The sequence below is a fragment of the Doryrhamphus excisus genome, chromosome 4 (genome assembly GCF_030265055.1).
Source record: "Doryrhamphus excisus isolate RoL2022-K1 chromosome 4, RoL_Dexc_1.0, whole genome shotgun sequence".
Classification (NCBI taxonomy): Eukaryota; Metazoa; Chordata; class Actinopteri; order Syngnathiformes; family Syngnathidae; genus Doryrhamphus; species Doryrhamphus excisus.
Genome location: NC_080469.1, coordinates 17,108,845 through 17,124,512, shown reverse-complemented (window position 1 = coordinate 17,124,512; position 15,668 = coordinate 17,108,845). Strand labels below are relative to the sequence as shown.

The window sequence follows — 15,668 nt, the reverse complement described above, 5'->3', positions numbered from 1 at the left end:
AGCAAGTGGATGACGTGTGTAACCTGGCGCTAACCCCGACCTCATTTTTCCTCTCATCTTGTCATTAGCATGACACTCAGTGCAATTTGGGTCTAGATGACAAGGGAAATATTGCACTTTTTTTTATAAAGATAAATAGCCAAATAGTGCATTTGTAAGGCCTCTATTCTCAGTTTTCCCAGACCCATTAAGGGATATTGGAGATGGAACACGTACACATGAAATGAAATAAGGATAAAAATCTAGGGTTATGAGTCAGTTAACTGCTTCACAAAAAATTGCCAATCTACAATAAAAGTTTCACAGACATTACAGTGTTACCACAAAATTGGAATTCCACAATGCTAAGTTTTCAGGGAAAAGGTCAGAGGTTAGGGGGTTGGGGTTAGTTGGATGTAATCAAGTATCCAGCAGAAGTCCAGACAGTGGAATCCCCACCTAACGTTAGCTGCTAGCTGGCTGCTATTCATCCTTCTTTATTATTTTTTATGAAGTGGTTCATTTTTTTAAACAATGTCAGGTAGCATACTTATTTGTCATTAAATTTAAGCTACTTTTTATTGTAAAGCCGGGGTGGCCACATTCAGAAATACTGTATGAAAGGATGTAGGGGCCTCAAATGGCCCCCAGGGCGGCACTTTGGACACCCCTACTAAAGCACTGTGAGTAACTAGTGAGTAACTAGAGTAAGTAATTTAACTAACTCATTTACACACTCAGATAAGTCAGATAAGTCAGATAAGAATGTCAAAGTGTTAATTCACTTTGTGTATACAGTTAAAAACGATTTTAGGTTGAAGACAGTTTGAAATGAGTACAAGTAGTAATAGTAGTCATAGTAAGTCAAAGGTCAACGAGCGCTAAGTAACGAATTCCGGTCAACCTTAATGAGCCCCAATTATTCAAATTTTCGGTCCTTTATATTAAGTTCTGGACTCCTATAGATACTCGATAACCTACATGTTAATCTTGTTATTTCCGTTGTGAAATATAACATTGAAAGGCATTTTTAAATGTGTTAAACGTATACTGGAATGTTAAAATATCCAGCCCTGAAGGAGGCGGGGAAAGTGACGTCTTAACCAGATGGTCCTAAAAGACAAAGACAACATCCAGTAAATGCATATAAGGATTATTTGGCCCTGCCAGCCCTTTACCATTGTAGTTACTTATGCCATGTGAAGAATGTTACAATTTATCACTTCCAGTGCAACATAACATATTTTATCATTAACACAAAATGCCCACAAACCGTCAAAGTTTCTCGCCAAATAGCTGAATCAATAATGCATAAAGCAGACCTGAAACTAATGGCAGCCATTTCAGAACATGAATGTGCCATCCATTTTCTATTCCTCCATCAAATTTGTCATACGGTAGCAACGAAGCCCACTCCTCCATGTCCCAGGAGGACAAAGTCTTTCGTGGAAGGAAGGAAGACAACTTCCCTCCATCACCTAATTTACATAAAACCCAAATTTCCCAGGTGGTGCCTTAACTTTGCCTGAAAAGACTTTTTTTGGTTCAAAAATAGATACCCACATGTATATGGATGATTTCCTTACATATCGATCACTGTCACATATCAAGTAGCTTTTTTTATTGAGTGGTTTATTGAGAGGATCAGTTCTCTATCCGTCACATTAAAGTAACATAGCACGGGTGATTAGAACGCTTTTTAATTAAACATGCCATATGAAGACATTACGGATGTATCAAAGGATTAGGAGTCCATTCCAACTTGAAATTCTATGAATCCACGGTCTATTTCTCCTGAGCCACAGAGGTTTTGCTCCCCTGAAACCTTGTTCAACTTGAGATAACCTCGCTTTGACTCCGTTTCTAATGCCGACACGACTCAGACAACTGAACGTTTAACAGCAGTATGGCAGAGAGCGTTTCTTTTGAAGACTCCACTATGATGCAGCTGGAGAATGGAGCTGGAACTTCCTGGCCTGGCTCATTAGAACTCATCTACTCACTCAACCCAACTTCCATTCCTTTGCTGTTTTAGGGGAGAAAATAATGAGTCGATGCAAGAGTGACACATAAAAGTGTCGACTTCCACACACAGTGAAAACATGGCTGATGGATTGTGTGTTTGCTTTTTAGGTATTCTTCGTTTGTCCACTCTCCCTTTGGGAACAAACCAGCCTTACAATGTAAATCAATTTTTAGGGTGAAGACTTAAAGACTTAGGTGAAGCAGGTAGTAGTGGATTAGACTTAAGTCACCAGGAAATTGATCTCTCCTCCACTCCAAATATTTTATTAGCAGAAATTGGAATTATGGTAGAAGCATGAAGAATAGCAAGCAGTTTTTCTAGACAGCTACATTTTTTAGATCTCCATTACAACTCCTTCAAAACTAAACCAAAATGGGATGAGACGAGTCAAAAGAGCTCACTTTCTGACTCACTTTCTGGCGGACTTCTTTGGCATCTTAGTGTTTCATTAGGGAAAGGCGTTTGACTACACGTCTTTTATTGAGTATACAAGCAAAATAATTAATATTATTTGAAATGTCTCCATTGTAATGTTCTGAACTCCTGTTTACATGCCAATAATGCTGCCTTGAGGAGTTATAGCATAGGTTGGCATGTTCTTCTGTATCAACAGCACCCCTGCTGGTTGCAGCCATGCGATTCACTCTGTGCCTCAATGGGATTAATCAACTATTTATTTATTTAAAAATAACAATTTATTGATTTTTTTGCCCATCCATATCTCGTATACAGAGTAGTATGTTTTATTATTTACATGTATATTTTATGTGCAATATTGTATATTCGATCCATCTATTTTCTATACAGCTTGTCCTCAATAGGACTAATCTAAGGGCACATATAAACAATCACCAATCACACTCACATTCCATCCAATTAAAATGATTGTAAAACCGTGATTGAAAACTGTAGGGGAACTGGAGAAGCAGCCGTGTTTGTTACGTTGTGTATCTCTCTCTGGCAGCCCCAACTCTGGTGTGGATAAAACCTGTTGCTCTCCAAAATGGCGTCCACGGCCCACGACACATTGCGCCATCATGTGCCCTTTTAAGCTCTATAAGCGGCATGTGGTTCCGGAACCAATTACCCGCAATAAACGAGTGTAAACCGTATTTATTTTCTAGTTTAGAATTTAGCAAGGCTGCACGATGGATGGCGGCCTCACAGATAGGAGACCCGAGTTCAATTCCACCCTCGGCCATCTCTGCGTGGAGTTTGCATGTTTTCCCCGTGCATGTGTGGGTTTTCTCCGTGTACTCCGGACATGCTAGGTTAATTGGTGACTCCAAATTGTCCATAGGTATGAATGTGAGTGTGAGTGTGATATGAATGTGCCCTGTGATTGGCTGGCCACCAGTCCAGGGTGTACAACGCCTCTCGCCCAAAGAGAGCTGGGATCGGCTCCAGCACTCCCCGCGACACTCGTGAGGAAAAGCGGTACAAAATAAATCAATGAATGAATTTAGCAACCCAAAATTGAATGATACAGTATACCCCAAAAGGTAAAAAAAATGAAGACTCACAAATGTAGTAATATTCTCTGCCCGGTCTGAACTCAAAGCCCAAGGAGAACGGCGTAAAGAGCTGGAACTTCTCGGAAAACTTAAGCGGCCCGTTAGGCGAGTGCGGCCTGTTGCACTCCCAACGTTTGAAACCCTTGAAGGTGTGGTCGCACGTGCTGTAGCCATCGTAGTTGACCATGTAAAGGACGTAGCGTTCCGTTCGCTCCTCAGGCACTGAGTCTGCATAGTGCGGGCAGTAGACATCCAGGTAGTCATTTATGCAGACGTCGATGTGGTAGTCCCCACGGTGGAATCTAGACAGAAAAAAAACAAAAGCAAAAAGGTCACATTGACGGACGAGATGCATGAACAGCCACTCACATTACTGAAAGTGTTGGAATTGAGCACATATGCAGCGAACGAGCCGCACTCTGTCATTGTGGCGTGGAAATTTACTGGCAACCGCGCTCTCATCTTCAAGCTTCAATAAATTTTTTTACGCAAGTTTGTTTATCTATAAATCTGTCAATGCGACACACATGTCCACCCACATTGAGGGCGAAATGAAGTGCGGGAGAAAATATCTTCGCTACAGAAGAAAAACAACTTGAAAGATCTTTGCAAGTATCACAAAAGATCACTGGGGGATACACGGAGGTCCAGATGAGAAATGTCATCATGAAGAGGCCACATGGAGGTCAGAGGGCTTCCATACATGCTGATTCATCACAACAAACATAAACACACACTCAACACATCCCCTCTGCTGTGGAATTCCCTAAATTAGAGAGCAATTCCCACGAGGGTCTGCAGCGGTGTGGTTTTAGGGGTCAGGGAGAAAACATCCAACACCTGTAAAGCACACTAGTGTGTCTTTTAACACACTCTTCAACTCTCTAAATGTGACAGTTGTGGCCTCTAAATTACAAATGGACACTCACATACACAGCTGCTGCTACTGATACATTACACCAGCAAATCCAGCTGGCCAAAGCGTACACTGGCAGAGCTGGACTCGTGAGAAGTAGTCTAATCCTATTCATGTCACCATTTCAGAATGATTTTTGGATTCTCAAAAAATGAGCAGACCCATCAGTATCCAGGCTGGGCATTTGTTATGTTGAATTTAAAACAAAACGTGGTACAACAATCACACACACCATTATCCGGCGGGTGGAGAAAAGTGTCAGGCGTGATGTGTGATAGAAGAGTTTCAGCTGAAATGAAAGGAAAAGTACACAAAACCGTGGTGAGACCAGCCATGTTGTTTGGTCTGGAGACATTGCCACTGAGGAAAAGACAGGAAGCAGAACTGGAGGTAGCAGAGATGCGGATGCTGAGGTTCTCATTGGGAGTGACCAGGATGGATAGGATCAGGAAGGAGTACACCAGAGTGACATCACATGTTACAGGCTTCGGAGATAAAGTCAGAGAGGCCTGAGATGGTTAGGACATGTCCAGAGGAGAGATAGTGAATATATTGGTAGAAGGATGCCATGTAGGAGGCGTAGAGGAAGACCAAAGGAGGAAATGAGGGTCGTTGGTGTGAAAGAGACGGATGCAGAAGACAGGGTTGGATGGAGGCGGTTGATTTGCTGTGGCGACCCCTGAAGGGAAAAGCCGAAAGAGAAAGACGAAAATCCATACAGATATCAGCATAAAAATGCAACATCGGTATCAGATTTTTCTTTCATTTTTCACTGAATTCATTACAAAATAACTAAAAATGCATTTTTTAATCAAATTAAAATGTCCTATTAAAATGGTTCATTTTAGAAGGCTTTTCTTGATTGTGTTTTCATTCACACACATGACTTTTTTAGTAGTTGTTGATTCGATTGGCTCATCATGGATAATACTGACAGAATGATCATCTAAACACTTCCTGATTTCCTATTTGCAGTCCCTGCCCTTTTCCAGTCAGTTTGTGTTAACCTTTCCCTTAGTGGATTTGTGAAACAAACCATCTGGCATGTCGGATTAAACCCAGTCTGTAAGACTCAAGCAAACTTTTAATTGAAAACGAACGCTGCAGACTAGAAGAAGAAGAAGGGTTTCCTCAAGACTGGAGACTCGGGATTAACATATATAAGAAATGCACACATCACAGTGAGCTATTTCTGTTACCGAACTGTCTACTGGAACAATTCTTGTAGTTGGACTGAAAATGCATTCTCACTTTATACGCTCTCCAATCCAAATCTCTCTAGTTGCATCAGTGTGGAGTTGCGACTCAAGGATGGATTTTGTCGGATCAAGACGCCGCATATGTACTGGAATGCTTAAGCGTCTCTGCTCTAGGACGACATAGACACATAAGCTCAAAGAGCAATTCCGGCAATCAGCTTTGAGCGCCTTTCACATGTCACTTCATTTGTCTTAAGAAAATGGAACGATTAATGTCACAGTTAAGTGGCAAATGTTCCCCACGGCCATTCCCCATTTAATGCGTGCATCTGTGTCAGCTGGTTTTGCTTTGCATATTCATTTCTGTATATGTAAGCAGCAACTGTTTTCCCCTCCTCCTCTTGTGTTTACTCTTGCAGGGTAAATACCCATGTGAAGCGTTTACAAAGCATGAAGCAGCTCATCTGTAACATCTCATTTAAAACATGTCGGTGAGGTCCAAGATGAGCCAGGATGCAGCTCTCTCTCTCTCTCTCTCACTGTTTTCAAATGTCACTGACTTAATGGTCACATCCGTATGTGATGGAGACGAGATATAGAATGTGTGCTGCCCTTCTCTCCAACGCCTCAGCAGTCACAATAGTGGTGGATGGCCGGGACTGCAAATGAAGCAGTGGATGCTTGGCCTGGTGTGCACATAAAAAGAGATGAAAAAAAAGCATTTGTAGTGTATAATGCACACATATGCACACCCCGGCACTTTGAATTCAAGGTGCTTCTTTGGCAACGGAGCCGCACTGAGACAGAGCTGCTAATGGCACCAAGTGAACAAGCGTACGGGTAAGAAGTTTAAAAATAGTAGCGCTAACCTTGCAGAGAGTCTTCAGTTATAGCTGTTACCGCATGCATTTATTATGAAGAAGACTATCAGTGCAATGAGTGCATGGATAGATGCAGATGCGTAGTTACTGCACAGTGCTTAGCTCAACCTCACTTCAAAGTCATATTGAAACTTCACAAAATACGACGCATTGAACACATCAGTCTGAACAAGACACACAACAAGATGAATGAGGGGCTCATGTATTTGCAGTACTTCTCAACAGTTTAGTGGAGATACTATGAAGTTTAACACTGAATTGAATCATCCATTCATTCATTTTCTACCGCTTATCCTCACGAGGGTGGCGGAGGGTGCTGGAGCCTATCCCACCTGTCTTCAGGCGAGAGGCGGGGTACACAGGGCACAAATTCACACTCACATTCATAACTATGGACAATTTGGAGTCGCCAATTAACCTAGCATGGTTTTGGAATGTGGGAGGAAACCGGAGTACCCGGAGAAAACCCACACATGCACGGGAAGAACATGCAAACTCCACACAGAGATGGCTGAGGGTGGAATTGAACTCAGGTCTCCTAGCTGTGAGGTGCGTGCTGACCACCTGTCCACGTGCAGCCCTGAATTGAATAATTTGAATATAATTTGAACATTTTAAGTAAGCAAGCTTGTGGTTTGCCTGGTCACTTGTTGCTAGTCTGAATTCCTAAGGCAGAAAATAATTTGATGTGGCCAGGAAGTGAGATGGACATAAATAAGGAAATAAGGATAATGCTCCAAAAACAGCAGTATATGTACATTCCGTTCTACAATTCAATGATTACTCTGTATTAAATATGAACTAAATATTGGAAAGGAAAAAAAAATTAATCGTGCTGGCAGCCTATATCTGTCTTGTAAGCTGCCTCTGAACGGGGAGAGGAAGTCGTACTTCACCACAAAAATCGACATGTTTAAATATACATCAGCATCTGTATGAGACAACGTAAGCAGGATTCAAATGAACTGTGTCAGCCTAGATGAGTGACATGGAGACAGGGGATATGCAAGAGTAACACCAGAGAGCACGGGGAGCTTGGAAAATGTTTATCTTAAATAGGTGGGAAATGCAGATGTTCTCCCTTTTCTCTGAAAATAGTCTTTTTTTTATGCAGAAAACACAATCAATTCACCGTAAGTCGGTAATAATTTATATACAATGTATGTGATAACAATAACATTACTATAATATAATAATTGTTATTATTATAACAATAACTTTTTCTGCAAATGTTGATCCAAAATCAGAGGTCAGCCTTGACGTCAAGCAAGAAGTGTTTCTCTATGCTGCTTATCCTCATTAGGGTGCAATGAGGGGATATCGCGGGGATATCGCAGGGATATCGCTTATCCCAGCTGACTTTTTTGCGAGAGGTGGAGTACACCCTGGATTGTTCACCAGCCAATCACAGGGCACATATACACAATCATTCACACTCACATTCTTACCCATGGACAATTTCACCAATTAAAAGTTGCCAATTTACCTCACATTTTGGAAGGTGGGGAGGAAACCTGAGTATCCGGAGAAAACCCACACATGCACGGGGAGAACATGCAAACACATGAGATGAGATGCCAAACGGAAATTTGAACCGAGGTCTTCCAAATCTCCTGACTGTGTGGCCAAGGATCTACTGTACATGACACTGTACACACATTTGGCCAATAAACTTTTGTTTGAGTGGTGAAACTAAAAGAAAGGACTCACATGAGAAGGTTTGTTCTTGGAAGAACAAAACACAAACACATTTGACCCCGCCACTACATTTATTCTGTCTGTAATTTATAAACATATTTTTGCATTTTTTGCAAAGAAGTGGCAAGGCATGCCAGAGGAGGTCTTTCTGGCAGTAAAACAAGTAATTAAGGAGCAGAGTTAAACGGCAGGCTAATTGTCAAATGGTGATAATTGCATGTCTTTGTTATGGTGCAGCTGTCTCAGCAGGCTGTGGGTCACGCCACAAAGTCAGGCGAGCACAGACATGGGGGATTTGCATTTTTACAAAGGAGGGAGGGTGAAATCTTTATTACCACATAGGCATTGCAACTGAGTGGGGTCAAGAAACGTCCACGCAAACATGCGCAAAATAATACAAAAACGAGTGAGAAGACTTTGAGGACGACAGAGACGGAGACATAAGCGCAAGGCGGCGTGGCTCACCATCTCTGATTGGCTCATTTCCATTTCAATTACACAGCCCAGTGACACTGTGGGGAGACAATGCACACCTATCTCTGCACTCCCCTGCCCCACTCACACACTGTAATGAACTCCCATCAGGCACCTCTCTGAGAGAGAAGAGCGGAGCAGTCCTCAAACTGAGATGAACAATTGAGCTCCGGCAGCAACTCGGATAAAAAGAACTTTCCAATGTGGTCCACTAAAAGGTCCGGGATTAAAGAGATAACATATGATGCTTTTAGCATTTTTGAATAAGCAAAGCGTGGGAATTTTCTCCTGTGGAACCTAAGAAGTTCCGGTAATAGCACGCCCACACAACACACTACACAAACACACAAACAACAGCTGCTGTCGACATCCTCACGTGTGGACAGGTAAGACAAAGTGCAGATTGTTTTTAAGAACAACTGCAAACAATCCATATTCTCTTGACAGAGTGATTGCTCGCTCTCTACCTGAGCAGGAGAACCCATCTTTGGAGCTATAGCTTTTATTTTTCCATTTTTTTTACACCCATCTGATTTCTTTCCCCCTGTCTTGCTCGTGACCCCGAATCAGATCTATTTACATGACTTCACCTCTCCCTTACAGCAGATATATTTTCAATTCTATATCCTGCAGCACTGTTTTGTTTGGCTGATAAATCAAATCAGCAGCCAAGGAAAGTAGAAATGCACGAGGGACTTTAAAAGGGGAAAAAGGTGCAATTGTTTTGTCCCAACTATTTTTTTTTTGTTTGTTTTGTATTTGTATTCACGGGACGCTGCTCCCTATGAAGGATCGTTTGTTGATTTTGATCCGAAGGGAAAATATATCAAGTAGGGGATGAACTCTGACTGAACCCGGATTTGGATTACACATGCAAAATCTATTTGGGATCTCTCAACACGTTTTTGTGTGCTGCAGATGTACGACGCAAACACACTGTGGTCGTTTCTGCAGATGTCTAATTATGCACAAATGCTGCGATATCAAAAGGAGGAAAGAGTAGAAATGCAACCTTTAAAGTCATTGATGGTGGTCCATACTTCATCTGTTGCCATAAAACGTACAAGTCATGTTTAAACAAACAAAATATATATATATATGTATTACAGGCACACAAGTGTAGGAATAAACCATAAAGAAGTATCTTGGCGTCACACATCTTATTTTTTAACGTTCTTAGTTGCCACACAACCACTAACTTAACACAAAACAATGATTTGAGTTATTGTTAGATTCTTAATGGTTGTACAATTCAAATCATGCAACAGCTGAGGTGTGGAATTTTAGTGTTTCTGCTTCGTTATATAGCTTTAAGACAAAATATTTCATGAACGGTAGCAGAAATTGTCTTTTGCATCACAGTTTCTTGGAAACTACAAGGCAGATCATTATAAGCAGCTGGTGGCAAACCTCCTGAAGTCCGAAAAAGCCCATGGCTACAATATGTCACTTAAGATATACTTCTTGCATTCTCAAGTAGATTTATTTCCATTGGAGTGTGGAGAATTAAGTGATGGGCACGGGGAACGATTCCACCAGGACGTCGCAGTTATGGAGAAATGATATCAGGGAAAGTGGAATCCATCTATGCTTGATGACTACTGTTGGAATGTGGTCAGGGATGACCCTGCTGCTGAGTATATGAGACAAAAAGCCTAGTTCAGATACTGAATAAAGGGAGTTTTTTTGTTTTAAGTGATACGTTAGCTTGTTTTTCATAAGATATTCATCACCTGTTTATTTCTTGACCGATAAACAAGTGCGACTTAAATATTTTATTAAATACCTAACTCTATTGAATAAAGAGAAATGATTTTGATGTAAAACAATAAAATATAATCACAAAAATATCTTACATTAGCTAAACAGCACAGTTACCAATGGTTATTCTGTTCATAAAATAAATGAGATTTAACCACTTTTATCTCCGAAGCAGATCAAGTCCAAAAATTTGTAGGCCAGTGTAATTACACCGTTCTTGTAGATAATCACAATTAATTAATTACATTTAATGTTACTTCTGAACATCTTTTCTCTCAAAAACCCAATGATATGAGACATTCAACCCTACAAGGTGTTGATCATGTTATTCCTGATGGCAGAAGACTATAATGAAGAGCAAGGAGACGCTGAGCAGCAGATAACCACATTCAATATTTCCACTCCACAATCACTTCTGCTGTTAAATTAAATTCCTCACACCCGCCCGACATTTCAGCAAGTCTCTTTTCTTCAGAGATGGGAAGTATTTTTTCGTTCTTGTCTTTTTGTCCGGGGGACTGACAAGAAATGACAATACCACCCTGAAGAATTCTCATATAACAGTCTGTGATATAAAACAGACTTTGTCCAGCCGTCTTAACAATCACACCAAACTGTGCTCGGGCTCAGACACGGCTAGGTGAGATAACAGCAAAGAATGGGAAATGAATATTATGGAGGGTATGATGACATATCTGAGAAGAGAAATACAGATTGTAGACATGATGACTGTTTAACCAGGCGACCTAAAGTCAAATACTGGTGGCAACTTCTCATCGAGCTGTGCTCTTTGTTGTTTTCAGGGAGCTTTATCTTTGACAAATTAGAGCGAAAACAGCTACATTACATTTTTTATATGCCCTATGCATTGTGTATGCTATTACCTAGGAGCGGTTTTATCAGAACAGGACAACAAAGGCGGGCTACACCCTGGACAGGTCACCAGCTAATTGCAGAAATATTTAAACCTCATTCATTCATTTTCTTCCGCTTATCCTGATGAGGGTCGCGAGGGTGCTGGAGCCTATCCCAGCTGTCTTCGGGCGCGAGGTGGGGTACACCCGGGACTGGTCGCCAGCCATCACAGGGCACATATAGACAAACAACCATTCACACTCACATTCATACCTATGGACAATTTGGCCAATTAATCTAGCATGTTTTTGGAATGTGGGAGTAAACCGGAGTACCCGGAGAAAACCCACACATGCACGGGAGAACATGCAAACTCCACACAGAGATGGCTGAGGGTGGAACTGAACTCGAGTCTCCTAGCTGTGAGACCTGCACATATTTAAACTTTCTTCTTGTAATTGTTTCTGTAACATTTTGACGCTACATTTTCGTCAAGTCCCAATAAAAGGTGTGGACGTTGTTTGTGGTCGCTGTCCACTTGCAATGGGGCCAACTTCAGTCTCATCATGTCCTCTGTCGGTATCAAACGAGATGTCAGCCCTGGTAAGTTGTGCTCCATTCATGCTGATGCATGAACACTGGCATGGAAACCGGAGTTAAGAAGATTCCGAGAGATTCTAACATCACTAACAAGTTGTTGATGATTTTACACTAAGTATGGCGTAACAAGGACACGTAGTCCCTAATGTTGAAATGTATTTGTATACCTCAGAATGACTGGTATTGAAACTTAGCCAATGCTGGAGTAGTGAAGTCACAGGATGAGCATGCATGAGTGCTGTTACTTACAAGAGTTGACAGACGAATTCCGCCTTGGCTAACTGGCCAACTGGCCGATAGATTTACAGTCTCGGTGGGGCTTTGAGAAGAACACACGACAAGAGACTTAAAGAGTATCGTATATAGGCGCTAATGCCTTGACTGTTTAAAATATGTCTTCACGGTTATTGCACATATATGTTATAAAGACGGTGCATTTTACAGCGCCCATGTGGGGTTGCTTTATTGAGGGGTATGTACGTAGAGAGGGAGCAGGTGGCCAGGCCAGTATAATATAGCGTCTGTCAGCAAAGAGGGACAGCTACTCATGCATTCCTTCATCCCGCTCACTTTCATCCCACTCTTCTCCTCATCTTCCCTCTGCTCCTTCACTCGTGTCACCAGCAGACGACCCCCACCTCCTCTCGACACCACCACCACCCTGGACTGTGATCTTAACGATATTCATTTCTGCCATTTATGTCTGTCAGTGCTCACTTCGCCCCAGGGAGACAATGAATTAGGGGCAGCGACAGACAAGTTCTTGTTCTGTTCTTCTGCGTGCTCGGGCAAGTTGTTTGATGTCGTCCACATCGGCGCGCTGTGGCGCAAATCCAAATCAGAGATGGGAAGGGGGGAAAACAAAAAAGCGAGACAGATACTTCCTCTGAGCTCCACTACTCTACCAAACAAGCATCTTTATGGCTGTGAAAGACTGATGTGTAGAGGCTATATACAGTACGGAACACCCTGTGTGTGGGGGGTTTCTGTGCGTAAAAGGGTTTCTTTATGTCTCCCTCCCGTCACCAAGGGAGTCGGGAAGCAATGACACATCCCCCCACAACATCCTGTCAGACCCTGGGGCCATCCTGCTGAATTATAGCCTCCCCAAACCCACTTCAGTGCCTTTGTAAATACCGTATGACTTGTGACCAGAGTAGGCGTGTGCGCAAATGTATGCGCGCTCACAACCAGTGTCAGGCAATAGTCAATTGACTTGCAGACAAGTTGCCATTAATGATATACTGTAAGATAAAGAACAGCACTAAAAATGGCCTTAATAGTGTCATCAGGGTGAGGACGTCCTACAACGTCAAAGATCACATCAGCAACTTTTACAGTGTCTTTAAAGGCGAGCTTTTTCCTGGCTTTTTATCCATTGTTGCGGTGGACAGTGGAGAATGGAGAGTATTTCCTCTATAGAAAAAAGTCAGTCTCTAGAAATGTATACATACAATTCAAAATGATGTGTATCCCAGTATAGACATGACTGTGTTGTTTCATGTTCTACAAAAGTATGCATGCAAACCAACAAGGGCAGCCAAATGACTCAATCAAGTCGGAGCTTTTCGTCCTAGAGCTCACACACATCAGTGACCTGTAAAGCAGAGAAAAGTGTCTCGAAGTTTGGGCAAGTGTGCAAACAACAGAGGAGGCTGATAATGCTGATGAAAAAGATCGAAACACAGGTAGTCTTACGTTTGTCTGTTGCGGCAATATCGCACAGTAAATAAATCAATGCCGGATATACTGTTTTGTGGAATCTCCTGCTTATTTATTCTATTACCCGGATAGTACGCTTGCATTCAAATAAGATCCAAGGGAGGTTGCTTACAAAAGTGTTGGCAGCAGTTAATACATGTCATGACTGAACCACTTTAATAGAAAAAGCATGTAAACACAAATACAAGTTAACATTCCCATGCGCATGTTTGTAGATGCGTAAACATTGCATAATTTCAATGCTTGTGCAAACTACTAAGACATTAACGGGTCTATTCAAAGCAGGCGACTGTTATTAGTGGGGAAAAACACACCTGGTTCTGTTCTAAATATTAGAGACACTAATAAACATATTGTTAAATTCATCGGTCTGAAACTGTCTGTCAAAACTAAACATTATTCTCTTTAGAAAAGAAGAACAGATGTGCCTAATAAATAGTCCCGGTAGGTAAGTAAGTACTCCCTCCTGCCCTTTATAAATAGCCTCTTCCAAAGTGGAGAAAGTGGTCAAATTCATTGTGTTTTCAATTGATGCGTTGGGATTGTGAAGTGCTGCACTTGTTTTAAATAATGGAGGAGAGTGACTTACATCATCTGCACCGTACAAAACCTCTCTCTTTGTCTCTATTTTGTTCCAGACTTTATATAAAGGAATGTCTCCTGTTATTTCTTTGAAAAAAATCGGGATGGAAGAACCCACCAAGAAAATGACAATCAAAAAATACAACACACATTGGCATCCCAATGCACATAGACAAAACAGGCACATGCACAAACACACTCTGACCTTCAAGGAAGGTTGTCATGGAACCGTGTTGGGATGTTATAATGGCATCGCTTTCATAAAACCTTGGACCCTTTCACAGTTCATAAACTGTTGCCAGTATACAGGCATGCACACTCAAAAACAGAGAGCACTGAACGGTCATTAAAATGTATACAAATACTTTACTGCCACAATTGGCACTTAATAACAGAGCTGTTATCCTGAGAGGGTAGAATAAATAAAATCAGCTCAATACTAATTTTATATTTTAAACACTATTTGATTAAATGTAAAAACAACAAAAAAAGAGTAGCATTTTACAAATTTTACAAGTGTAAAAATAAGTTAAGCAGTCGGGAATACATTTATTTATTAAAAACTGCACATGTAAGTTCACGTAGCTCCCTCTGTATCTTTGTATTTTTATTCTCTTCTCACATTCTTCTTCCCTTAAGACCTAAGGTTGATGGTGTGGCAAAAAAGGCAAAGAAAAAGTAAATGATGCTCACTGAGCTTTCATGAACTAGGCTGGAGTTTTGTGTGATTTGTGCATATACTTACATATGATGATGGTGGAGCATTTGGACACAAAACAAAAAAAACAAGTGCATGGTTAATTTAGGATGTTTTCATGATGTATGCTGGATTTTGTGGAGTTTGCATGTTCTCCCCGTGCATGCATGGGTTTTCTTCGGGTACTCCGGTTTGCTCCCACATTCCAAAAACATGCTAGGTGAATAGGCGACTCCAAATTTGAGTATGAATATATACATATATATATATATATATATATCAGGGCTTGACAATAACGTTGTACCGATGGCCCGGGGCAAGTTAAAACAAAATTCGGGCAAGTAAATCCAATCATTAATATTCCCGTCGGGCAAGTTCACTTTAGCATGCCGTACTGCCAAGAGTTTTTTTAAAGCGGTTCTTGTTGGGTGTTGGTAAAACACGGACTGCGTAATTCCGGTGGTAATCTGCAAACCAATCCTTGCAAATCTTGAAATGGACCAATCAGAATCGTTTTTTTAGACCGCGGTCCGTAATCCACAATCCGCGTTTTACCCACACCCGTTCTTGTTCGCGATCAACCAATCAGCGATCGTTTTACTAGGAAAACATCTATCATGGCGTCCCTGCCAACATTGTCTAATTCTTCAACAACTTCTGAAGGAAAACACCAAAAAGTGATGAAACAGTGCCTCCTAAACAAGTATTTTATTAGCGGCAGCAAATCAAATGATGGCAAAGGTGAGTGAATCACGTTGCTGTGA

The 15,668-nt window shown here is 41.4% G+C and overlaps 1 protein-coding gene across 2 annotated transcripts in view; it reads right to left on the bottom strand.

The window, feature by feature from the left end:
• Positions 1-15,668, bottom strand: part of efna5b (ephrin-A5b) — a 94,094-nt gene that overhangs the window by 16,893 nt on the left and 61,533 nt on the right. For both annotated transcript variants that reach the window (XM_058069727.1, XM_058069728.1), the window contains exon 2: positions 3,529-3,821. In XM_058069727.1, coding sequence (XP_057925710.1) covers positions 3,529-3,821 — 293 coding nt within the window. The remainder of the gene's footprint in view (positions 1-3,528; positions 3,822-15,668) is intronic.